This window comes from Balaenoptera musculus, chromosome 5 (genome assembly GCF_009873245.2).
Source record: "Balaenoptera musculus isolate JJ_BM4_2016_0621 chromosome 5, mBalMus1.pri.v3, whole genome shotgun sequence".
NCBI lineage: Eukaryota > Metazoa > Chordata > Mammalia > Artiodactyla > Balaenopteridae > Balaenoptera > Balaenoptera musculus.
In genome coordinates this window covers 121,685,449-121,711,877 of record NC_045789.1, presented here as the reverse complement: position 1 = coordinate 121,711,877, position 26,429 = coordinate 121,685,449, and the positions used below count along the sequence as shown (strand labels likewise).

The window sequence follows — 26,429 nt, the reverse complement described above, 5'->3', positions numbered from 1 at the left end:
CTATTCATAGCCTCTGAATACTCCCACTAGACGGGAGGGAACAGCAGGCAGAGGAAAGAAGGATGAAGTTCAAATACCACTTTTGCTACCTGTTTGTGGCCATATTAAAAAGTTAGGTGGTGGAAGGAGGTTATGTAAAGGTTATATAAAGACAAGACAGAAAGATTTTGTATGCCTCAGATAGCTGAATGTTATAGAGCTTTACATTTTTAATCAGTAAAAGAACGCTGAGAACTGCTCTGGTGACCCCAGAACATGTGGTCACTTCGCATTTCTTCATATTTCCTATAATGTTACTGAAGAAACAGGATGTGCACCGGCTCCTGGGGCCGGCATCTGTGCTACTTATGAGAAGACGTCTTCCAGCAGAGGCCTTCCGAAGCTGGAGGCGGAAGCACCAGATTTCAGAATTGCTGCTCTGTTGTCTGAGGAGACCAGCGGCAGATGGGCCCCTGAGGAAGTCAACAGCCTAATATGGACCAAATTGTTCAAAGTCAGACAGACCTTCAGTCAGGGGCAGCCCTGCTATAGGCTGAAAAATATTTTCACTGAAAAATAACAGTTGATGTTTCTAAATTTTAGTTCTATAATACAAATCAATTCTTTTTTTTTTTAACAATTTTTATTTTATTTTATTTTTTTTAACAGGCAGTAAGTCTTTTTTTTTTTTAATTTATTTATTTATGGCTTTCTTGGGTCTTCGTTTCTGTGCAAGGGCTTTCTCTAGTTGCAGCGAGCGGGGGCCACTCTTCCTCGCGGTGCGCGGGCCTCTCACTATCACGGCCTCTGTTGTTGCGGGGCACAGGCTCCAGACGCGCAGGCTCAGTAGTTGTGGCTCACGGGCCCAGCTGCTCCGCGGCATGTGGGATCTTCCCAGACCAGGGCTCGAACCCGTGTCCCCTGCATTGGCAGGCAGATTCTTAACCATTGTGCCACCAGGGAAGCCCACAAATCAATTCTTGAAAAGTCCTTATCAACTCCTTTGGTTTGTCTCAGACTGAAGATTTCAGCATTCAAGGAACACTGAAAATACTTGTACTAAAAACAGGGTAGCAAACTCAAAGGCCTACAGGGGCCATGTGAGTAACAGACAAGAGAGAAGCACCTTGGTGGTAAGATTAGGAGGAGCAGGGGATAGTGGGGACCATGAGAAACCATAGAACATATTTCACTCCCAACTGATGGGGCAGCCACTACTCAGTACCAGCCAGGTGCTTGCACGTGCGTACGTGTGCACACACACACACACACACACACAGTTGTCACTGGAATTTGGCTTGTGGATCACCAATCTGAAATCCCTGTTTCAAAGGCTATTAACCTGGCCAGAGTGCCCTGAAATCACAAGAAGCTCAGATAGAGAGTAACAGCAAAAAGATAAACCGCCTCAAGCAAGTATTTCTGCAACCAATCCAACATACCCAAGAGATAGAGCACCTCCTGATTACAGCCTTTTCTTGGCGATTCTTTCTACCTTTTGGAAATGCTTCTTGGATGATTTGAGAGAGCTGAGGTCTCTCTCAAAGCTAAGTGCCCCATGGAGATAATGCAACCAGCTTGGCTGGTCATGCGCCTGCCCTAGGGGTGAATGCCAATTAGCTGTTTGTGTTCCTGGCACTTCTTTCTGGATTGAGGAGTTCACATTCATCCTCAAAAATCACACAATTCAGGCAGCTCCAGAACAGAAAACAGAGCAGCAAGTGTGTGCCTGGGAAAGGAGGAGCTTCGGGGGAAAGGCAAGCAGGGCCACAGGGTGGAGAAGGGAAGCTGCCCAGAGCGTTCCAGCTATTTAACTGCACTCTCCACACAGTCATTCTGTTTGACTGGTAAAATCATTAGGAAAACACCTTTCAAAGCAGGCTTAAGACAAGAGAGTTTTATTTGACCCTCATGAAAATAGCCTGGGCGGCACATCCCTCAGTCCATGACGAGCTTTACTGCGGCCTCCACTTTGGAAAACCCTGATTGCAGCCAAGAGCTCAAGGCCCATCTCCAAAACTTCCGAGGAGGCCCTCCCAAGGAAAGCTCTCCCCTGCATCCCCTGCATGACACAGCTGGGTGGACTTGGGAGGAAGTTGGAAACGGCTCCTCTGCCTGAAAGTCTGCAGGAAGAAACAGGGCCCCTTCTTCGGCTGTGCTGAGAAGTTAAAGGAATAACTTTAAAGGAATAACAGGGTCACAGTAAAAGAAGAGCATGGCTCCACCCCAAAGAATGCAGCTGCCTCGAAGTCCAAGTTAATAAAGTTAAGTGGACTCCTCTGGAGTTAAGTTCTTTGAAATAGGGTATTTGAAACTGTGGCTGAAAGTTGGCGGAGTGGGAGACATTCTTCCAGTATGTTTGCCATTTCCGTACATGATATCTCGATTACTGAGGTTAAATACTATCGCTGGTTTCACAAAAATACGACGCCTCTGGAATGGAAGTGAACAGTATCAAATTAATGTCAGGGATTAACTGAATATGCTTGTTCAACTTCCTCAGGTTAATGCCTCTCTATGTTTATCACTTTATAATGTTGTTCCCTCATATGAACAGGAAGTTATTCTTTCAATGTCCAATTTTTAAATTTTTATCTGATCCAAAAGGTTTATGGATCTAAAAAATAAAAAATGTAATAGGTTTCTCTTCCCATGTTCCTAACATGTTTTATACGCTCCATCTACAGAAGAAACAGGTGCTCTCATTGTGCCGTGTAACTAGCTAAGTAAGCCCCACTCATCCCCGCCTTGGTCAGCGTCTAGAGCACATGTACTGAGTGCTGAACAAATGTCTATTTTTAATGGTGAAGATAATTCATGGAACTGCCTTCTGCATCTCTCTCCATTCAATATAAGAGAACATACATCCTTTTAGACTTTGTTGATGTTGTCCCTTTTAGTTAATAAAAAGTCTAACTTTAAGTTTTGCTTATGTTCTCCATCCAACAAACATTTACGAGGCACTCCGTGTGCGCCAAGCACATTAGAACATAACACCCGGCACCACTGATAACAATAAAACCAGACTACGTGGATGTAAAACCCAACTGAGCCACGAGTAGTGAAATGAACGAGACAGTTCAAGATTTTTTTCAACTTAAGGAATTCCATTAAAACGGATCTAATTTCCAACCCTCTGAAATATCTGATTTCCCCCTTTTCCTCCTACCTAATTCTCAAAAACACAAATAGCAACGATAAACTCCCTTCCATGTTACATTTTATCTTCAGGATTTTTGCTCTGCCTCCACATTACCTCCTCCATTCCCCTCTGTGTTCAAAGATATTTATAATGTAGATGGACTGAAACTCTTCCACTTTAAGTACCCTCCCTCCTCACTCACTGACTCTGAAGGGTAGATGACATACAATAGCGGAAAAAAGAGTTGTATTAATGGAGTAGGGTCCAATAAATAAGGGCCTTGGGAAAAAAAGCAGGTTTAATGCAACATGTTAGATTTAATGCAGTAAGAACAACAAATATACTGCAGGTTCTTGAAAAGAAAGGCATCAGACCGAAAGCGGTGTTTAAAGAAAACCTAACTAAAAGGTTATGGCAGCCACACACGTGTAAGATAATAAGGATACGGACTTTGAAAGTGGCAGTGAGGACAGAGAACAAAGGAATAAATGCCAGGGTTTCATGAAGTCTGGATTTTGGTAAAAAACAAAAACAAGAAGGGGGAAAAAGTTATGTTTAGGTTTTCAACTTGGAAATAAGGAAAAATGACGGAATAATTTGGGAAGAAAGTTGACAAGATGAGGATATCCAGTTTATGATCCAGCACCAGCTTCCTGCTCATCAAGAAGAACAACGAATTGCTTATTTGATTGGAAGTGAATTAGTTACGTTCAAGCTTACAGAGTGACATCCAAGTGAAGTTGTTTTCCAGACAGTAGGGGTTTGGAAACTGGATGTGGTAGAGACTTATTTTGGTGGCTCCAATGAACCACACCTCTTGATAGTCATACCTTGTGTAGCCCCTCCCATATTGACTCTAGTCTCGGGCCATGTTGCCTGAATTTAGTCAATGGGACATTAGCAAACATGACGTGAACAGTGCTTACAGATTGGAGTTCTGGTCTTGCGATCCAGCCTCTATGTAAAGAAGCCCAAGCTAGTCTCATGGAGAGACCGCGTGGAGAAAGGAACAAATCACTGGGGTTTCAGTTACCCTGCCAAGGCACCAGACACGTAAGTAAAGCCATTTTAGGTATTCCTGTTCCAGCCACCATTTGACTGCAGCTGCATGAGAAATCTCAAACTATGCTAGCAGAAGAACCATCCAGCTGAACTACAGTCAATACACAGAATCATGAGAAATAATAAAATGGTAATTTTAGGCCATTAAATTTTGAGATGTTTGTTACACAGCAATAGATATCTCAAACACAGGAGGGCAGACGAGATATAAGTCTATAAAAGGGAACTTTAGGAACAGTAAACAGCAGTCACAGCTAACACTCATTAAGGGCTTACTATCTGACATATTAATACAACATTATTAACACGGTAGCTATTATTAGCTAGCATCCCTGCTTGGCAGATGAGGAAACTGGTATTTAAAGAAATGAAGAAACTTCACCCAAGATCACACAACTAGAAAGGCACAGCTGAGACCTAAACCCAGGTCTACCTGTTGCCTGCACAAATGTGAAAGACAAGAATGACCTTAACAGAGGAGTGAAAATAAAGGGGAGAGGGGGCCGGGGGTTGGACCAGGGCAGAAAGAACAACGACTTGATTACAGTTTTGCATTTTTCTCTAATTTCAAGAATAGCTGTTCAACACAGTCTAGTTAGGGAGTGAATCAAATCTAGCCCCTATTTAGAAAGCCAGCTCCTGTTGTCGTTCTCCCTCTGCACTTAACTCTGATAACAGCAGGTGTCCCCTACAGCCACGTGTACAGTCACTGGGTGACCCCATGCGTCTTTTGCTTTAAGATCATCACTGGCCATCTCCAGGGGCACGCCTGACACGAAGTGCCCTCTTTTCTGGGCTCACACTCTTTTCCTTTGGCCATGCCTATTTCTGATGATATTATCAGCCCTTCACCAAAACTGACTGTCAAAACCCTCCAGCAGAATTTGAGTCAAAAATCCTTAGCGCTTGGCCCTTGGAAATCATCTAAGTGCAGACTTTTCAGTTCAAGATAAGGAAGTAGAGTCTCAGGTTGGTGGATTGCTTTGCCCAAGATCACCTAAGGACCCAGGGTCAAAAGTCAGCGGTCCTAACCCTCCTCTCTCTGCTGGCTGCAGAGCCAAACTGCCCTGAGAAGCATGTCACTCTATTGTTTTCTCATCTGCCATTCTTCAAGGAATAGCTGGTTGAAATAACGCTGAAATTGTGCCCTGTTCCAAGCAATGAGTTGTGTGATGATGGAGAGGGTAGGGGGAAAACCGGCGAATGGAGAAAAATACCAAGAAGTAAGGGAATTTTTCTCCCCAAAGAAAATCTTCTTATACTATGTCTTCTTATTCCTCATAATAAAAAGACAAAGAGTTCATTGCTATAGTTTATAAAGTTAAAAAAAAAAGTCACAAAAGTAAACAAATAGCAAAGCAAATAGCATCTGGGTCTAGTACTCACACTTCGATCCCAAAAAAGGAGCCTAAAATCATAATTATTGAATGTATTTCCTTTCTCTGTGCCATGGAAAGTCATCATTTGGTTTTCTTTTGCTCCTTTCTCCTTCCCAGAGCTGGAATACCTCTCTGAAGAGAATGCCAAGAGCCCACACAACTAATTACTCAGGAGTTTTGAATATGAAAGTCTGTTTCAGCCTAAATCTTCTCTTGCATATTCCTGGGTGTGTGTTTGTTTTTCTTCTCTTTCTTCCTTTCCCTCTTCACTTTCTACCTCCCTTGCCCTGTCTGCTTCCCTGATTTAATTTATCCTTTCTGCTTCCTCCAAAAGATATATGCGGTTACTAAGAAGAGAAAAAAAAAATCAGACATCTATAAAGGCATCCACCATTATCTCAACATTATTTTTAGAGGAATAGGAAAGGCTTTAGGCACAGAAAGTGATTCTTCTTGAGATGCTCTGAATTGAAACCTCTTATCTCAGGCATGGAAGGGAGTCGCCCTCCCAAGTAAACTGTTCCAAGACCAGACACAAAATATAGCTCACTTTGTTCAACTCATACCTTTTACTGTAATTATCTTCCCCCACCCCGCAAGAATTTCTAAAGTATTCTACTTTCTATCTCTATGGGAACGGTGATTTTCACATGAAGAAAAGATTATTCAGAATCTAGACATATTCTCCCAGCTGGACAATACAAGGGATCAAACTCCTGATTTGCATTTTTTCAGATTCATGGAAAGAACTTTTAAACCAGGAAGGTGCTTTGCAGATCACCTGTCCCAACACCGATGTTTTTAAAAATAGGAAACAGTCGCTTTGACCAAAAGATGTTTTCCTTACCCCACCCAGACCTCTCTCCCTTGCAACACGCAAATCCTAAGGGCTGCTGGTCATCACGGGCCATTGCAACACCACTGGGAGCTTAACACACTGGGGTCCAGCCAATTCTTCCAAACAGCCATTTTCCACTGGAATCAGGCCTCTTCCCTCTTAGCATATGCAGCTGTTTTCTGGCTTCCTGCAACGGCATCTACAATATAAATTTCCCACCACCATACTAAAGTCTTTCATCCTTCAAGGTCCATACCCTCTCTTCCTCCTTGTCAGTGCTACCCACTGACTGTCACTGTCACTCACTGAAGACCTTGGAATTAGGCACCCCGCATCCCTTGCCATCATCTAGAGGGATGGCACTGTTCATGCAGAAGACCCACCAACAATCGAGCCTCCGAGATCCTTGGCTTATCGAGTCTAGCAACCTGCATTCACCACTCTCATGGCCACGCCATCATTCGAGAGCGGCTTCATCTCAAACTCTGACATGGGATAACCTCATTTCCTTCGGCTGGTTCTTCAGTCGCTTTGACTTAAATGGTGGAGTCTGGTTCAGTTATCTACCCGTCCGTAGCCTCTTGGGCTTCCCTCCTTATCACTCTGAACTCTGCGGGGCATAATTCAGTTCTCCTGCTTTTTCTTTCTCGCACTTCTGCAAGCTGAGCTCCAAGTTTTGGATCAATATACCATCTGGCTTCTCCACTCCTGCACTTGCGCTGTTGAACCTACACAGAGGAAACGTCCCCAGAAGTGACACAACCAGCCAGACTGGTGTTATTATGAATGTGGGTCTCCAGCCTCAAGGGAGCCATCAGCGAGCGACCGCGGGCACATCCCGGTCTCCGTCCTCTCCCATTCCCTACGGCAGCCCAGCAGTAAGACTTAGAGCTGGCTCGACAGGCCCAGCCCACAGCCACACCTCCCTCCTGGAGATAACACTGCCTCCTGCTTCAAAGAAAAACTGAAGATCGCAGACCTAAGGTCCCTCAATGTTTCCATACCTAAAACATATTCACTCACACTGCGCTGGCCAAGCTAAGCTCATCATTTAGTGGAACACATTTGTCTTTTCTTTCTCTTTTTTTTTTTTTTAAACAGCTACTAAGCCACCAAAGAGGGTTTGTCATTTTGTGCCATTTTGCTACAAAATCGGCACGCTGAAATCTCTGTGTATCTGGTGGTGTTGTCTGGCATGGCCTTTCAGCTTCACAGTGGGGAGGGACCTTGCCCCTGAGGACATAAATAAACAAAGAGGCCCAGTCAAGGAGACCCAACAGTCCAGGGTGCAGGTAAGGGAGACGGCAGTACGTGGAAAAACTCCCCTGCTCTTGGCCCAGCACCTCATCAAAGTCCCTCACATCCCCTGCTCTCTCCCAGTAGTGCCAGTGATGTAGTCTGAGAAGTAGAAAGACATCTGATCTCCCCCTTCCCTTACTTCTATGTCATCTTGGACCTCTCATGAGGCTCAGACAACTGACAACAGAAGTGCCTCTAGTTATGCTGACACCCCTGCTTCTAATCAATGCTGGTTTGAGGATGATGTAAGACAGAAGCAACAGACGTTTCCAATCACAGACTAGAATATGACTTAAAAAAAAAACGAACACCTCTTCTACCCAATCAGACTGCAGCCTCAACTGCCCTCTGCTGTCTGGTCCTCAGAAACAGGCATCTGAGGCCCAGTTCACTTCTGTGATGAGGGACGAGCAGGGGAGCCTTTGGGGCAGATGGCAGCTGACAGGGACCAGGGACAGCAGTAATGCTACCTGTGACCACAGGCGACAGCCTCAAACATCTCCACGTGTAAGTATTACTCTGATCTTGCTGGGAATCCTTTTTTGTTTGTTGATTTTAATAATATCCTTTCTTCTGGAATAGGATCATTATTCTTGTTTTCAGAAATCCTAAGGAAGCAAAACTAACTCACATATGTTGGGGGAAGGAAAAGAGAACCAGAAGACAAAAGCTAATGAAAAACAGTACAGAGGTTCCTCAGAAAATTAAACTACCATATGATCCAACAATTCCACTTGTGGGTATTTATACAAAGAAAACAAAATCACTAACTCAAAAAGAAAATCTGCACCCATGTTCACTGCAGCATTGTTTACAATAGCCAAGACATGGAAACCACTTGTGTCCATCATTGATGGATGAATGGATAAAGAAAACGTGAAATACACACACACACACACGAATATTATTCAGCCATAAAAAAGAAGGAAATCCTGCCATTTGTGACAACATGGATGGATCTTAAGGGCATTATGCTAAGTGAAATAAGTCAGACAAAGATGTATGCTGTATGATACCATTTATATGTGGAATCTTAAAAAAAAACTCTTAGATACAGAGAACAGATTGATTAATCAACTGCCGAGGCAGGGGGCTGGGAAGGTGGACAAAATGGGTAAAGGAGGTCTAAATGCACAAACTTCAAATTATAAGATAATTAAGTCCTGGGGATGTAATGTATAGCACGGTGACCATAGTTAACAATACTGTGCTGTATCATTAAAAGTTGCTAGAAGGGTAGATCTTAAAAGTTCTCATCATAAGAAAAAAAAAATCTGTATCTATGTGAGGTGATAGATGTTAACTAAACTTACTGTGGTGATCAGTTTATAATATATACATATATCAAATTATTATGTTGTATAACTAAAACTAGTACAATGCTGTATGTCAATTATATCTCAATTTAGAGGAGGAAAAGGGAGGAGAGGAGGGAGAGGAGGGAGAGGAGGGGAAGGAGAAAGAAGCTAGCCTCCATGTTCCCTGGCAAGTACCAGTCATGGAAGGTGGAGCCTCCTTGGGGTCTCAGTGGGGACCAAAGCAAAATGATCTCAGCATGAATAGGAGGCCAGCCTCATGCCTCTCTCAGGAACCCTCCGCCCCACGTCCTCGGGATATCGCTGTGAATAAGGGGGTCCTATCCAAGCCAGGGTTGAACACTTAGGCCAGTCTAGGATTTATGCCAACAAGGGCCCTGCGATGGTTAATGTCATGTGTCAACTTGGCTGGGCCATGGTGTGCAGATATTTGGTCAAACATTATTCTGGATGCTTCTGTGAGGGGTGTTTTTGGATGAGGTTTATATTTGAAGTGGTGGACTTTGAATAAAGTGGACTGTCCCCCATAATGTGGGTGGCCTCATCCAATCACCTGAAGGCCTAGTAGAACAAAAGACTGACCTTCCCTGAGCAAGAAGGAATTCTGCCAGCAGACGGCCTTCTGAACTTGAACCACAACACTGGCTCTCCTCTGCGTCTCCAGCCTAACAGGTTTCCAGCTTCCATAATCACATGCATCAATTTCTTAAAATAAATCCCTCCTTCCCCCTCCCCCCTCCCTCTCCTACTCTCTCTGTCTCATCTGTATCTCCTAGTGGTTCTGTTTCTCTGGAGAACCCTGACTGACTCAGTCCTCCTACAAGTTGAATTGCTAGGTCGTCAGGGGATGAGCAGCTGTTTAGCTGTTGCCCAAGGCAGCATCCTCAGCAGCAGGGCTAGCCTCCGTGATGAGACTCCAAAGTCAGGCTGACCTTCCGTGAGCACTGCTGCTCGGACGTCAAACCTCGCCCACAGGGTCAGTCCAAGCTGCACCCGCGCTGGTCTCCTCCCTTCCCAGAGTCTCCTTGCTTCCATTAAACTTACTCCATCCCTCTGTGATCTGATCCAGTCCCTTCATGTCTCTTCCAGCCCACTGTTGCACCAGTATAGGACTTTCCCAAAGAACACGGTTATGATGCACCTTAAAAAAGTAAACTATATTGTGCAGAATACGTTTAGATTTAGATTTTTGGTATGCTTTGACTTAGAATGTACAGTGAATTAGAAATAATTAGTACTAATTAAGCACCATTTCCCAAAGCAATGTAAAGCAGTTTTACTGATAACGACCAAGGCCGTGCATCTGAGTGGGGCTTAAGAGGAAATAAGCCAAAGAATGGATGAAGGAGTGCGAAGTGGGTTCCTTCTAGCGGGCAGGCGTAGGCCTGGGCACTGCTCACCAACAATCAGTCAACTAGGGTGCTGCGTACATCTGTGTGACCGATGGCCAAAGACCCCACCCATAGCTCCACCCTCCCAAGACAGAAACCTCTTGGTTACCATCTCATCTCTCTCTGTCCCTTCATATTCACACACCCCAGAGAATAGTATCCACCATCTGTCTCCGCTCCCTCACTCCCATTCATCCTTCGCAGAAGTCTTTATATAAATAATATGTGGATATGTAATTGTTAAAATTTTCCAAATACATAGATAAAGAAGTAAAGATTCCCCTTCATTTCTTCTCTCTCAATCCTAGCCCCCTCTCCAAAGTTATAAGCACGAGTTAGCAGTTTGATATACATCCTTTCAGCTCTTAGCCTACCTATTTACTCCATAAGTATATAGTTCTTTTGTGTGTGTGCATTTTTATAAATGGGGTAATTTTTGTGTGTTATTCCAATAATTTCCTTTTTGTTTCCAAAGACAAAATGATCTTTTTAATTCAGTTTCAGAAGAAGCTGTCACATGAATTTGGTTTAGAAAACATGACAATAAGAGGCTTGGTTTTTCTGTAAATGCAAGAAAAAGAAATAACCATTAATAGGTTCACTGATAATTTTCTGGATCTTCCTCTTGCATCAAAAGCTATATATCTTCTCCCCAAAGCACCTGCTCCAAGAGCCAACTCACTCTCTTTATCTGCCTCTAGCCGGGACAGGCTAATTCCCCTCCACCACCCCTCTCTTCTTTCAGTCACACTGTGTTGGTGCTAAAGACCCTGGGCTCTGACCAATGAACAGAATTGTCCTTTAAGCCAGCAACCCACAGGCAGTGGGACCCAAAGCCCCACTCTCAGTCCCCATGGCAGAGGCCACAGAGCTAGCATTGTTTCCACTGTCTCAGGAAGAAGGAGCCAAAAGCTGACCCTCAGCACAAAGCAAGGCCTAATGTGAAGAAAGACTGAGCGCTCCCAGGCTCAGAGTAGGCTGCAAGCTACAGTCAGGAAAAGGGAGTTATTGCAGTCATTCCACCTTTAGAAATAAATAAGGGGAAAACTGGACCCTTTTCCACTACTATGGTTCTACAAGGTCCTCTACTGCTGAGCTCCAAGGGGATCTGCAAGCACAAAAGGGTCTAAACAAATCAGGAGAACTTTGGCCTGGCGGAAGATACGAGTGACAAGCAGGAAGACAGGTCAATGTAATAATCTGCAGGAAGATGCTGCTGGGAACTCGGGCTCTTCACAGGGCTGCCAGCCCTACAGAGGACAACACAGCAAGAACCCAGACAAGCACTCCAGGCTGGTATAGCTGGGGAACTGTCAGGCCCTTTCTTGATCCCACATCAGGAGTCGGACCTCATTCCAGGTGTGACACATGAGAAGGAAGATGAGTGCAAATTTGGCTGTGTGGATCAGTGCTGGCCCCAAACACAGGGACTTCACAAGTTCCAAATGAGACTCAAAGCTCCCAGGGATCAAAAGGGCCGACAAGCAAAAAGAGAAACCCCTGCACTCAAGGCAATACCAGTGCCATGGTGGCAAATGGACATCACCATGGGAAGAGACCAGCTACAGATAGCGATACGGGGAGACAAAGGGTGCTCTGAACCACTGTTGTTATTCCAGAACCTCTCCATCTCTTCTTTGGCTGTGGTTTCCAAAGGAACAGCATTTCTGATACAGAGCTGAGGACCAAGGTGGGCACAGAGGCAATGACGGCCAATATGTCTCAACAAGAGCACAGCCATCTTGGGTTCTGGCCTGGACAGAAGTCCAATAATTTCCTTTTTTCTCTCAACAAAATGGAGACCCTTCTATTCTAATGCATGTACCTCACTTATGATGTGCCAGGCAATGGTGTAAGAGATCTACATTTCTCAATTGGACTACCACAATAAATTTCCTAACTCTCCTCCCTACTCCCAGCCTTATACCCTTCGATCCATCCCACACACCTGCCTGAGTGATTTTACAAAAGCCCAAATCTGATATTCTTATTCTTATGATTAAACTCTTTCACTGACTCCCCACTGCCTTGAGGATAAAGACCAAATTGTTAGCATGGCTTACAGAGCCCATCACAATCCAGGCCCTTCCATATATCAGGACAAAACTATAATTCGAAAAGATACATGCACCCCTGTGTTCATAGCAGCACTATTTACAATAGCCAAGACATGGAAACAACCTAAATGTCCATCAACAGATGAATGGATAAAGAAGATGTGGTATACACATAAAATGGAATACTACTCAGCCATAAAAAAATGAAATAATGCCATTTGCAGCTGCATGAATGGACCCAGAGATCATCATACTAAGCAAAGTCAGAAAGACAAATACCATATGATATCATTCATATGTGGAATCTAAAATATGACACAAATGAACTTATCTATGAAACAGAAACAGACTCACAGACATAAAGATCAGACTTGTGGTTGTCAAGGGGGAGGCGGAGCGAGGGGAGGTTGGACTGAGAGTCTGGGACTAGCAGATGCAAACTCTTATGTAGAGAGTGGATAAACAGCAAGGATACACAGCACAGGGAATGATACCCAATGTTTTGTAATAACCTATATGGGAAAAGAATCCAAAAAGAAATAGCTATATGTGTATGTACAACTGAATCATTTGCTGTACACCAGAAGCTAACACAACTTTGTAACTCAACTATACTTCAATTTAAAAAAGAAAAAAAAAAGAATCCGGGCCCTTCCTACGTGACTGGCCTTACCGCTTACTATAACCCTACACTCTAGTCATGCCAAAATGTTTGCAGTTCCCAAAGCATACCAAACCTGGAGTTGCTTCCTTGGCCTTCATGCCCTTATGTGCCTTCCAAGAAAAATTAGTTGAGTTGCAAAACATATATAAATAACCAAATGAATTCTGCTGCTGTATGGGAATGTTAGCCATCCTGCTGTTAAAAGTGGTATAGAGGGTCTAGCAAAAACTGTTAACTCTGTCTAGAATAAGGACCTAAAGCATCACTTTTTGGTGGCAATTAGATAACAGAGTCAGCTGCCGGGCAAACATCTAGCTGCCTCCCAACACCCAGGCCAGCAGTCCCTCCTGTTTGAAGCCTTTTCTGACTTCCCTGTAGAATCACCGTCCTCCTTAATATGACCTCACTCTTCCCCCAGGACACAACACAAGCAAAGCAGCCGTAACATTTCAGTGTCCTTACTGACTTACATCTCTTTCTTGTCCTACCAGACAATATACACCTTAAGGGGCAGAGGCCTACATTTTTTTAATTGAATTAAAATATTTTTAATTCAATTTTAATTGACTTAAAATATTGTGTTAGTTTCAGGTGGTAGGTGCCTACATTATCTGACTTTAAATCCCCAGCACCCAATGCTATATATGACAATATAGTAGAAATTCTGTGGTTAAAATGGCAAATCAAAAAGTATATTATTTTTATTGAGGTACAACTTAATATTTAAGATGAGTTACAAAGATATTGACAATATACCAAGACCAAAACCAAACAAACAAAAACTTTAAAAATGGCTTTTAAATAAGGCAAATAGAAAATAAGTTAAAAATTGGTGAAGCCAGGACTGAGATTACTATACTTGCTAGAAGCACACCACATATTCGGCTTTCTAGAAGCCAGTAGCCATAACAAGTTTCCCAGAGTCCATAAGGTTAGAACAAACTGGCCACTAAGGAGAAGCATAACTAGTCCTGACATGGTTACCACAGAGAAATTTCTCTCAGGAGTCCTCAGAGGGGACACTATGTAATGAGATAAACAGCAGCTTTACATATTTCTTAGAATTAACACAGACACCAGTCTCAGAGAGATGTGACTCTTGAAAATTGTTTACCATAAACTACAGTCTCACACCAACACATTCAAATTGGTTCTCTCGCTGACGGTCAGGTTAATTAGAAGATATACCTTAGTTATTAGTGGTAGTATCCTTAACATATTTTGGACCATGGACAACTTTTTGAGAACCTGATAAAATGCTATGTATCTTCTCCTCAGAAACAACACCCTGACATAATATGTTGCATCTATTTTCAGGAGATTATGGAAACCTGAAGCTTGTCCATGGACCACCCATGTTAAAATCCACAACCCGGAGGAAAGATGTACTATAGATCCTTGAGTCAGGCCTCCATAAATATTATTTCCCACAGCAGGACCTTAAAAAAGTGCTGCTCTCTGGGCTGAATTGTAAAGAACCATGTGCTTTAACCGTCAGCCATGGTGAGCATCAGGCTCCTTCTAGAAAATCAGAGGTGCCTACAAGGAACACCCAATCACCTCTGGAGGTGATACCACGGGCAAGGCCAAGAGTCTCCAGAATTCTACAACACAAAGGCTCCACAGTCCTACATCATTAAGCACGGCCAAAAATAATTTAAGTCTGGAAAATATTCAACATAGGTATAACCAAATAGATATCCCAACCGGTTTTTTTTCCCCCTAATCTCATTAAAACACTCAAAGACTATCTACTTTTTGAGTAATGTAACTTCCTGCAATGCCTTCCAAGAAAAATTAGTTGAGCTGCAAAACATACGTGTAAATCACTAAATGAATTCTCCTGCTGTATGGGGATGTGAGCTACACTGCCGTTAAAAGTTGGGTGGAAGGTCCAGCAAAAATTATAACCTTGAATTAGAATAAGAATCTAAAGCTTCACTTTTGGGTGGTAATTAGAAAACAGAGTCAGCTGTCTATTAAGAATACTTTTAGATTATGATAATAAATTCATATCACCAATTTATCTCTAATTTTTTACCTTTCAGAGGGAGAGCATACTTCCAGCTCATTAAAAGTGATACAGTCCTTAACCGGGCCTTAGAAACCCAAACATGAAAAACTCTAGACTCTCTCCCAAAGAACATGTATTTCTTTTGTAGAAGGTTATTATGAGAAGTTTGGTCTGATATTCCACTGAAATGAACATATCAAGCCTATGTATGTTACTACTCTCCCATTATATTTTACCCTATTTACTACTTTCTGTGTTATTTTCTTTTCTCAGTATTCTCAAGCCTCTTGGAATTTTTTTTTTCAAGGAACTACCTCAAGCTTACTACCTATATAGAGTTTCCGGAAAATAGCTTTATCCCACTTTTTGATATATAAGACAACCACTCATCTGCTGGTAACTTTCCTATTCTCTATCATTCTCATAGACTTTTAACAGTGCCCACATCTGTAAGCAATGTGTGTACCAGGGGACTGGACTGTTTCGAGTCCATGTTTTTCTGAGGAGAGGAATAACAAGATTGGAGCTGCTCTCTGGAAAGATTACTCTGCCAAAGAACAATATCCAGTTGATTAGATGTGTTATGGGCTGAATTATCTCCCACCCCCCACTGCCCCAAACTCATATGTTGAAGCCCTAGGCCCCAGTACCTCAGAAAATGACTATTTGGAGATAAGGCCTCTGAAGAGGTGATTAAATTAAAATGAGCCCATTAGGGTGGGCCCTAACCAAATGTGAACCAAGAAAAGGAGGTTTGTATGTGTGCAAAGAGAGATGACCACGTGAAAGGGCAGCAAGAAGGCAGCTGTCTGTGAGCCAAGAAGAAGTCTCAAAAAGACCAAACCTGCAGACACTTTAATCTCGGACTTCTAGGCTTCAGAACTACGGGAAAATTAATTTCTGTTGTTTGAGCCCCTCAGTCCACGGTATTTTGTTATGGCAGCCCTAGCAAACTTACACAGATGGGACAGGCTAGAAGCCATTGGCAACAGTCAGGGACAGAACTAGAGCAGCTGTGGCAACAATGCAGAGGCCAGCGTGAGTGTTAAAGACACTGCAGAACCGAAATGCACAGGGCCTGAGAAAGGGATGTGAGGATTGAGGAAAATGAAGAGTAGAAATTTACTCCAAGAGCTGGGCGTGGTTGGCAAGAAATTTTTTAAAATATATTTTATATTTTAAAATACAGGGGAGTCAAAAAAGGGAGGCAAGTGATTCCAAGGAAAGAGGAGCTTCATTTTTCATTTTAGACACATTTCTAGATGTGTCTGGCTAAGCACTTTCTTTGTATCTTTTTGTCTTATCTTGGTCTTTATTTCCCCACACACTAGACATCCAAACAATTATTGGTTGACTGAAAATCTCACTTGGTGAAGAAGATTAAAATAAAATAGGTCCAAGTACATCTGCATTTTTTCTTTTGGTTGCTTTTTTAATCTTACACCACATGTCCTTAAAGAGTGAGCCTATCTTGAATTTCCTTGAAAGGGCCTAACTGTAACTTTTAAACATCCTTTTAGTTATTCTCTTTGCATTTTCTGCATGCTTTAGCTTATTCTGCATCTTAATCTTCCAGACCCCATCTTTGAGGTTCATTCCATTCTTATACAGTATTTATCCTTAATTACGTCCTACTCTTTCTATTTTACTTTTTAAATTAAATATGCCATTTCAAAATCTTTGAGTGCTTCGGAAAACAACCCCTAAATATTAAAGAGCTGTTTCATAATAAATCATGACAGAAATACTTTCTAAACAAAAAAGAATGCAATAAAGCAAGGGGTGGGAGAAAAGATGACAGAGGCTAACTTCGCTAGACAGGGTAAAGGCTCTGGGAAGAGTTTAAATAATTTTTTTAAATCACTAATTCTGTTCAAATTTCTGCTACACCATCCATCTGGAATTCTGGCCATGAACTGTATTCTAAACACTAAGAAGTATGGAAGGCACAATTAATTACTTCTTGTCACAAACAAAGAGATCATGTTTTGAAAAGCCAACAGCAAAAACCCTACCCTTATCTGTAAAATGAAAATACTTGTTTCAGAAGATTGTAATAAGATTAAACATATTGTTCATAAAGCTGACATAGAGCATGTTCTCAAGAATTTCATTCATTCATTGAAAAAACACTCAGTAAATAATAAGGTCCAAGGAATACAGAGGTGAAGGTCAAACAACTGGTCCTTCCTCTATGAAGGTACAGGGACTTTCCCTAGTCATTATGGTAATCTCCCTAGGTGTCTGGCTAAGGCTGGACAGACCCCATCAACCCCTCATGCTTTAATACCCTCCCTCCAGAACAGTCTGTGTCTCACTTTCCCCACCTGGTCACAGCTGAAGGTGTTGCTGTAATTCATTATTTTTTAATCTAACACTTGTTGTGTATGCCTTCTTCATATACTACTGTGCTCTACTAAACCAGTCAGCAAGATTGGCTTCCCAATTTTACTTGCACTACATTCCCATTACTAAACTGTTGCATTTAGAGTAATGTATAAATATAAGTATGTAAGAAGAACTTCTAAAACTAAGAAACACACTCAAAATAGAATATTTCTCTTTTCACATAATTGTTTTGACAAATGCTTTGCCTCAAAGAAGATAAGGAGATAAGATTAATCAATCTTACATTTAAAGATTAAATTTGACTCAGAGAGAGGCTCTCCAAATTTCTGATTCTAGTAAGATAAAAAGTAACAAAAGAGGACCAACCATGCAAAATCCAAGATTATACCATCCCAGAATCAGAATTTCCAAGATGAAAGGACCTTCTTCTCGAGTCCCCATCCAATTCAAGTAGTCATCCAACCAGTGAATAATGACACCTGCCCCTACATAAACACACACACACACTTGTCAAATAAGCCAAAGGTAGAAATAGCTAAGAAGGGAAAGGTCAAATGACATGAGAGAATACAAAAATTTTAAAAAAATAAAAAGATGGGAAAAGAAACATAATTAATAGAAAAAATGAAAATATATAAAGAAGACATATAGCAGGTGTTAAATTAAAATATATATGTTATTAGGCAGTAAATAATTTCATTTCTAATTCAAAACAAACACTGTTCATCAAGTGTTATATTTCAAAAAGTAATTTTTTAAAAGGAGGTATTATTTGACTCTGTTACTCTTCCATTTCCTATTTATGTTATGACCAGCTGTAAACCTATGAATTGTTTTCTCTTTATAAAATGATTCAGCTCAGAAAGCAGTAGAATGAGACTGGTCATTCAGCAATCTCTCCCACCCACCCTTGCAGACATCACATCACAAAGACTATGACTCACTTTGTCACACAGTTTCTATCCTTTTAAGAGTTTTATGATTGTTGTGATGAATACTGGCTCATAAATCTGAATGAAGATTAGGATGAAACTATTTGTGTCATTTCCTCACAGCCAAAGCAGATACTAACAATGGTACCAGACAGTTCTTAATCCTACTTTATAAAATGATTCACAGGTTTTAGACTTGAGAGAGAGAGATTTAAGGATTAAAGTATGTGATTCAAGTATGAATTCTCAGATCTGTATTTTTTTAATTAGCGGGTTATAACTAGTTCTGGAATTGGCTAGAAATGTTATGTTATTCAATAGCTGAAAAGAAAATCTTCCACAATAAAAATGAATCCTAACAAATGATTGTGTTTTACCTTTATTGCTTCCTCCGAATAATGTGAAAGGTGTCACTGCAGAAGGAACTAGAGTGATGCTACATTCAATTTATCCGTTTTACGCGCCTCGTGCTGAAGTGTGTATGCTTATTTATTTAAAGTTCTAGCTCACTCAACAATACAGATTGAACTTCTTCAGTGGGCCTCAGCCTGGTCATTCACTGAGCAGTGGAGTCAAGGGGATCCTGGGGTGAGTAAATGCAGTCTCAGACCTCAGAGTAGAAAAGAGTAAAGGACTGCTAGGTAATGTCATTTGAATTTTTAAAAATCCTTGCCGACTAGAAATTTCCAGTAAAATTGAGGGACGTGAAGTTAAAACATATCAAGTTATTAGAGAGAATTTTTAGACAGCATGCAGGAGAGGAAAGACAGGTACAGGGCGGTAGGAAAGAAATGGGGCCTGACGCACGCCTAGGACTGGGGTAAGGTGAGAGGATTAACGGCCAGTTAAAGGCTAAGCGAAGAAGAAGGATGTGAGAAGACGATCAGAAAGGAAGTGAGAAGACGTGGCTCATCTGCTGGGTACGTGTTGAACTTAACACACACTCTCCACAGAGAGGACAGAGCTCAGTCCCAGTGCAGCAGACAAACACATCCACAACTACAACAAAAGTCATGAAGTCCGCAGGAGAATACGTACCAAGTACTACGGGAAATGCAGAGACGGAAACAATTAATTCTCCCTGCGAAGGCAGGGGAAAGTTTCACAAAGGAGAAGACCACTGAGCTGACTCATAAAAGATCTTCCCAGAGAAAGGTGGGAGTGGGAGGAGGGTGTGAGAGAAGGATTGATAAGAAAAAGAAGGAGTTTCCAAAAACAAGGATCACAAGTGGAAAAGCCCATCACTGTAATAGTGATGGGTCTGTCGGGTGAGAGACTACAGTGAAAGCACAGGGCACTGGCAGCGCTGGTGGGGGGGGTGTGGATGGCAGAGCGGGAAACAAGACTGAGCAGGTGGGTCATATTTGAGAGGGAAAGTCGGGGAGACGATGGTTGTAGGTAAATAAAGGACAGGGGAACGGAGACAAGGCAAAGAAAAGTCACTGAGGTAGGGAAGACTCCAAGGCGTCTAGCTTTGGAGACGAGAAGGATAATTTCACTACAAACAAGTTCGGTAGGAAGGGTGGTAGTTGGAGAAAACGGTGTGATGGTCTGTTTTACGTGGGTTGAGTTGAGGCTGTGGCAGTGCATCTGTCCGTCGGGCAGTGAGAAACACGGTACTAACACAGAGATGGGAAATCAGAGACAAAGACTATAATTGATCTGCTGAAGGACCATGAGTACACAGAAAGACGGGTAGAGCGCCAAAACAGAGCCTTGGGGAATATTACAGCAAAAGACCGAAAGAAGGAGAAACCAGAGGAAAAGACAGTCGGATGGGTGAGAGGAAACCAGGTTGATGTGGTGTAACAGAAGCCAAGGAATTCTCGGGAAGACAGAGGCAGACAATGGTGTCTAGTGTCAGAAGTAGGGTGACAAATTGGCTAAGTCCATGTGATTGAACTGGAAGACTGCTGGGGCCCAGAATGATTTAAGTAGAATACCAGGTGCAGAATCCAGAGTTAAAAAGAGAAAAGGAGATGAAGTAGAAGAGCGTACAGCATTCTAGGGTATTGGCCACAAAAGAAAGAATGAACAAACAATGCACAGCACACCTGAGGAATTTTGTATCACACAGTACATGGTAAAAATCTTAGGTGCTTTTTAAAGAAAACAGGATTCATAATGAGAGCTTTCAACTAATTATCCTGAGAAGTGATTCATCTTTTTATAGATTACCCTTAAAAATGCTAATAGCCAGCTTTTAAGGTTCCAAAATATTTTCCAAATATAATTTTGTTACATATAATCATCCTCATTAAAAGACTGACCAAATGTCTAAACGTATGTGTTAACTGCACCAAGAGAACTATAAACCTCGACCGTGCTTTATACAGCATGTGGTCCAGGAGGAGTTATTCCACGGGATGGTCCACACAGAATGTTCTCATCAGCAGCTGACATTTAGTGAGAATTCCCAGAGTGAAAGGTACAAACCTTTTATGATGTTTATTTATATGGAGAAGTCATGGTTCCTACCTTAAGATGCCAGCATTTTCTCAAAGTGCGTAAATCATGAACAGAGAATAATCCACTCACAGAATCTAGCCAGATCACTACTACACTATACAAACTTCCTTTAAAAAACAAACAAAAACAACAACAACAAAAAACTCTTCCCACCCCAGAATATCTTAAACATCTGTGAAATAAAAGGTCTGAAGCCTCCCTTTGAATTTCGCAAGTTCATGTTTTTAACGATGAGGGGTTGCATGGCATATGTGCCATGGCACAGGGCACGGGAGTCACACAGACTGGAATCCCATCCCTGCTCCACATGGGGTGGACGGGTCCCTCAGTCTCTCCAAGGCTCAGTGTCCTCCGGAGCCTGGAAGCCGAGAAGTGGGGCAAGCAGGCAGTCACCTCCCGGGAGAAGCCCTCCTAGGAGAGGCCCAAGGGTTGATCCAGCGCTTCTAACTACCTTCATTTTTTCCAAAATAAGAGCATCTGGAATAAATTTGATGCTAAAATGCACACAAGCAGCATACTTTGCCCTTACTATACTCCACCACATGTTGTACGTGCTGCTTGGGATAAAATGTTCTCTTCTGAATGTTTTCACGTGGTTCACTACTTTAGAGCGTACACTTAACGTTACCCATTCCCATGGGCATTTGGAAGGGGCCTGTGAAAACATCCAGGACGCCGAAGGGAAGGTGGTGGGGGTGCGGCGCGCACGCGGGGGGAAGCACAGGCTCCGCCTTTGTTTTTCTCTTGCTTTTTAGCAAGACTCTCGTGTCAAACACAGGTTATTCCAGGATTATAAGAAAAGTGCAGGAAAGTTGCCTTTTCAAAGGCAACTTGTGAAAGCAATTCAAGAGAGAACCCAGGTGAGAAGCACAGGTGATCTTCAGCAACACTGAGAAGCTGGAAACACGGGCGTCCAGGCGTCTGATCCCTTCCTTTCTGCCGCCGTCGCCCCGCGCCCCGTGTCCTCTCCAGAACCTGAGCTACGGCCCCCGCCCCTAAGCAGCGCCCCACATTCATGCCACAGCCTTCACAGCTCCCCGCCCCCCAGCTCCGCCAGCTCCAGATCTCCTGGTCAGGTTTTGGGGAAGAAACTGCACGTGCAATTTAATCCACGCTAAACGGTAAAATCCGAACGCTGCTGAACTCTTCCTTCCAGAGGGACCCTCCTCCCTCGGTATCCGTGGGGGGCCGGTTCCAGGACCCCACGCAGGTACCAACAACCGTGGAGCCTCAAGTCCCTCGAGGAACGTGGCGTAGCACTGCTGACCCTCATCTCCGCAGATGGGGAACCCTCGGGTACGGGGAGCAGACTGTATTTGCATTTTAGAAACGTCCGGAAAAAAAGTGTTAACGCCAAAGGAATAAATCTCCAATGACAGATTTTAGGGTCCATTGGGCAAAGCAGTTTGAGGAATGGGGCCTTGGGTCTTCCAACGTTTCAAATAGGTCTAGATATCTGGGCCTTAATTCGGAGGGAAGTTGTAGCAACCGTTAACTGATTTCTCCATGTTTCCTGATCAGTTTTGCTAGTTGAGGGGAATGGAGGGGATGTAATTCAGAGGATATTGTTATGTCATTTTTCTTCTTATATATTTCCCATCAGTCTCCTCCTGGCTTGGTCAACTATCAGTATGCCTTCGACATGCCAGGAAAAAACACTGTACTTAAACTTACGTCCAGGTTGGGCTATACAAAAGTGGCCTAAATGTATCATTTTTAGGTTTATATTCTTGTCAGGCTATCACCTGGTACAAGGGGATTTTAAAAAATCAGTGCTCTCCACAGATCTGGATGAATATTCCACTCTTCACTTTTAAACAGCTTGTCTTTAGCTAGTTATCAAGTTGGTAGGGTTTCTCAACCTTAGCACTTTTAACATTTAGGGTCAGAACACTTTTTGCTGAGGGATTAGGGCGGTATCCTGTGCACTGTAGCCTCATCCCTGGCCTCTACTTACTAAATGCCAATAGCACCCTTCCAGGCGTGACCACCAAAAATGTCTCCAGGCATTGCTAGATGTTACCTGGAGGTGGAAGGGGGCAGGCAGTATCAATCCTATTTGAGTACCACTGAGTTAAAATCAGATTACAAAAATGACAGCCCAGCCCAGAATTGGGAATAAAAAGTTAACAGCTGTTTTTACAAGGGTGGTAATGTGGTATGCAATTCAGAATTACCCTCGCTCGCTAGCCCCTATACAGTTTTGCTCTAAAGGAAATAGGGTATCGAGTGTCAAAGAAAAAAACTGTAACTAATAAAATGTCTGGAAAAAAAAAAAAGAGAGCACTAGGGGAAGCCTCAATATGAACCCAATCTAGGGGAGAGTTCTTCTGTCTTCTAGTCAAAGAACATGCTCCTTTTTGTGCTACTAGAAAAGAGCAAAACTAATTGGGACATATGTGCACCTTGCCCTAACCAGCTGGGCTAGCCTGGCAGACAACTGCAGAACGAACTCCAAACACAAAGCTAATTTTGTGAAATCCATTTAAGTTACCAAAATAGAGAAAGAGCGCTACCGATAGATTGGACTACAGGCATCTTTTCAGATTCACTGGATAGTACGTGAGAAAAGTTTTTAATTATGGCAGGCCTGAAAACAATTACAGACCTGCATCTTTTGCTTGTTGCTATTTTGGAACCAATAAAGACTCAAGTCTTATGAAAGCACATTTCCCATTCCCGAATGTGTCAATGCAGGCTTGGCTGCAGAGCTCTCTCCTCTTCCTACTCCCGCATTCCAAAGTGAAGGACACACCATTAGCATCATAAGGAAAAGACAGACTCCTGCGGGTCTTTTCTCAGGCAAAAGAAGGATCAGGTTTTCCACCTGAAACCCATAAAGGAAGGAATGGCAGAACAAACAGCTTTCAAAAGAGATGTTTTACCTACACTTAACAGGATGACAGTTAAAATATATCTGATCTCTTTCTCTCACTTCTAATTCATCAGTATTTTTATCAGCCCATTTTACACCTTTTTCTCCATCTTTTCTCTAGACCAGTGGGTTCTCAAAGTGTGCCCTGGTCAGCATCACCTGGGAACTTGTTAGAAATGCAAATGAGGCCCCACTAAGCAATCAGACCTAAGCAATCTGAAACTGTGGGAGATGGTTCAGCCATGTGTTATAACAAAGCTTCCAGGTGATTCTAATGCACCCCTAAAGTTTGAGAACTAATGACTTAGGCCAATCTTCTTTCTATAAGCACAGATAGATTTTATTATTATTATTATTATTTTTCACAGAAAACAAAACTGCATACTAGTCAACTGAGTCCTCTGTGCACTTTATATAAATCCTCATTTGATCCTCAAGCCTGATGCAAGGTTGATTATCCCCACTTTCGGGATGAGGAAACGGGCTCAAGGGATAAGGGTCGCTCAAGGTCCCATAGCTAATAACTGCAAGTGGAAGATTAAAGTTTTTGCAGTTCTTTTCACTACTGTAACAAAGGTCTATCGCACTTTATTAATACAGTCCATACTTTCTGCTCTGTCAGTTTTCCGAAATTCGGGGAAAAAAGTAGAAATGGATGGGTGAGAGCAGTGTGCCAACTGCCTTGGATCCTGCCGAACTGGAATTTAAGGGCACGGCTCTCGAAAGGTATCTTTCCAGTAAGGAACGTTTAATTCGGCTGCGGTCCCTCCTGGCTTTGTCCCGGGGACTGCGCGCATCCCACAGACAAGGGGTCGGAACTTCAGGCTGGGGGCGCCGGCGGCACCTCCGTGAGCCACCCACCTCTACTCGGCCGCCGGGCATCCCCGACGCGACAGGTTGTCTGCGCCCAGAGAGTCGCCGGCAAGGCCCGGGCGCCCTGCAGCTCCGGGCCCAGGGGACTGGTTTACCAGTGGAAACCGGCACACTCCAAAGCCTGGGCGAGCGTCTACCCGCCACCGCAGCTCGGGGCAGGAGGGGTCGAGTGGTGAACCCGAAACCGCCGAGGGCCGCGCGGGGAGAGACCACAAGCCCCACTGGGGTCAGAGTGAAGAGAAGGAAGGAGCGCGGAGGCTGGAAGGCAGGGGCGGAGGGGAGAACGGCAGGGGATGGAGACGGCGCGGGGGAGGAAGAGCCCGCCAGCACTCACTGTGAGGGTCGCTCTTCTCGCGGACCCCATCCACTCGGCCGTCGGGGTGGATGCGCAGGAAGAAGCCCCCGTTTTTGCAGTACAGCCGCTTGGGGTCCTTGAAGTGGCCGGGCGGGAAGGCGCCGCTGCCGCCGTCCTCCGGCAGGGCGGGCAGCGTGGTGATGCTCCCGGCTGCCATGGCCCCGCCAGCGCCCTGCCGGGGTCCCCGAGCCCCTGGAGCCGCGCGGGGAGTCGCCGCGCCCCGGCCCCGGCCTCGGACGCGCTCCGGGGCGCGGCCACGGCCCCGGCCCCGGCCCCCCAGACTCCCTCCCCGCGGCACGCGGCCGCGCCCGCGGGCCCCCAGCCTCAAGCTGTTCGCCGCTTCCCTCTCCGCCGGCCCTAGAGCGCGGGGAGCCGAGCGGCCCGGGAGCTGGGGGTGAGGGCTGGGTGTCTCCGCGGCCGCGGCTCTCGGGAGGGCCGCCTCCCGAAGCTGCAGCGCCAGGGTTCCTTTTGCAACCGCGGGCACAGCGTCCGCTGGTCTGGCAGCAGCCGGGCCGCGGCGTCACATCTTCTACGTCTCCACCCGCGAACGCCCACCAACCCCGCAGGCCCCCGGCCCTCCTCCCTTCCTGCGCGCCGCCCCCTACTCGCTCGGCGTTTTCTGGGACCGGTCTCTGGGTCGGGCGCTCTGGCCGCAGCACGCAAGCGCGCGACCTCCGTGCTCGGGGGGAGCCCGAACGCAGGCGGGGGGCGGGGGAGGTGCGGGGATGCGGCGGGAGGACACGGCCCGGGCCTCCGCCGCTCCGGGGGCTCGACCCCGCCGGTTCCCCAGAAGGCGCCCAGCCCAACCCCGCGCAACCCAAATCACATTCAGACTTTCTCCACACTGCGGAGCTTTTGCTGTGCAACCAGCCGTGATTCGACTTTTCAAAGTTTAGATGCAATTTTCTCCCCCATTCTTTTTCCCTGCCAGCGTTTCAAAGCGGAGAAACTATTTCCACCCCCAAAAAGCAGAGGAATCGGAAGCGAGGGAGGGTTCTGTGTCAGAATAGGTTTCGAACATCTCTCATCACCAAAAGACGAGGGTTACGCACAAGCACAAACTGTTAACCCTGAAGGCAGAGGCTGAAGTAGTTCACCAACATAAGCGAAGAAAGAGGCCAGAGGAGCGGAGCGGGTTGGGTTGCTAAGAGGAAAAGGCTTTTCTTTTACTAACCTAACTAACTTGAATTAGACAAACGTGGAAAGATGAAGATGGGCCTCAAATCCTCGTCGTAATAGAAGTATGTTAATGTCTTATTCTAGCTAAACTGTTAGGCATTTCTTGGAGGGAGGGTAGTTTACTGAAAATCCCAAACTACAAAATTGAAGTTAATTGCACTTTGCTAATTTTCAGTAGAATATATCAGGTACTACAGATTATCAAAATGTCCATCCACGGAACTTCATATACTGAGCACCTACTGTTTGCAAAGCA

At 44.1% G+C, this 26,429-nt stretch overlaps 1 protein-coding gene and 1 pseudogene across 1 annotated transcript in view; both read right to left on the bottom strand.

The window, feature by feature from the left end:
* Window positions 1-25,204, bottom strand: part of FGF2 (fibroblast growth factor 2) — a 54,221-nt gene extending 29,017 nt beyond the window's left edge. Inside the window, 1 exon segment of the mRNA XM_036852554.1 lies at window positions 24,974-25,204. Within this exon segment, the coding sequence (XP_036708449.1) occupies window positions 24,974-25,151 (178 nt within the window). The 5' untranslated portion in view covers window positions 25,152-25,204.
* On the bottom strand, window positions 11,640-12,147 carry LOC118895459 (annotated as a pseudogene).
* Window positions 25,205-26,429: the final 1,225 nt, after the last annotated feature.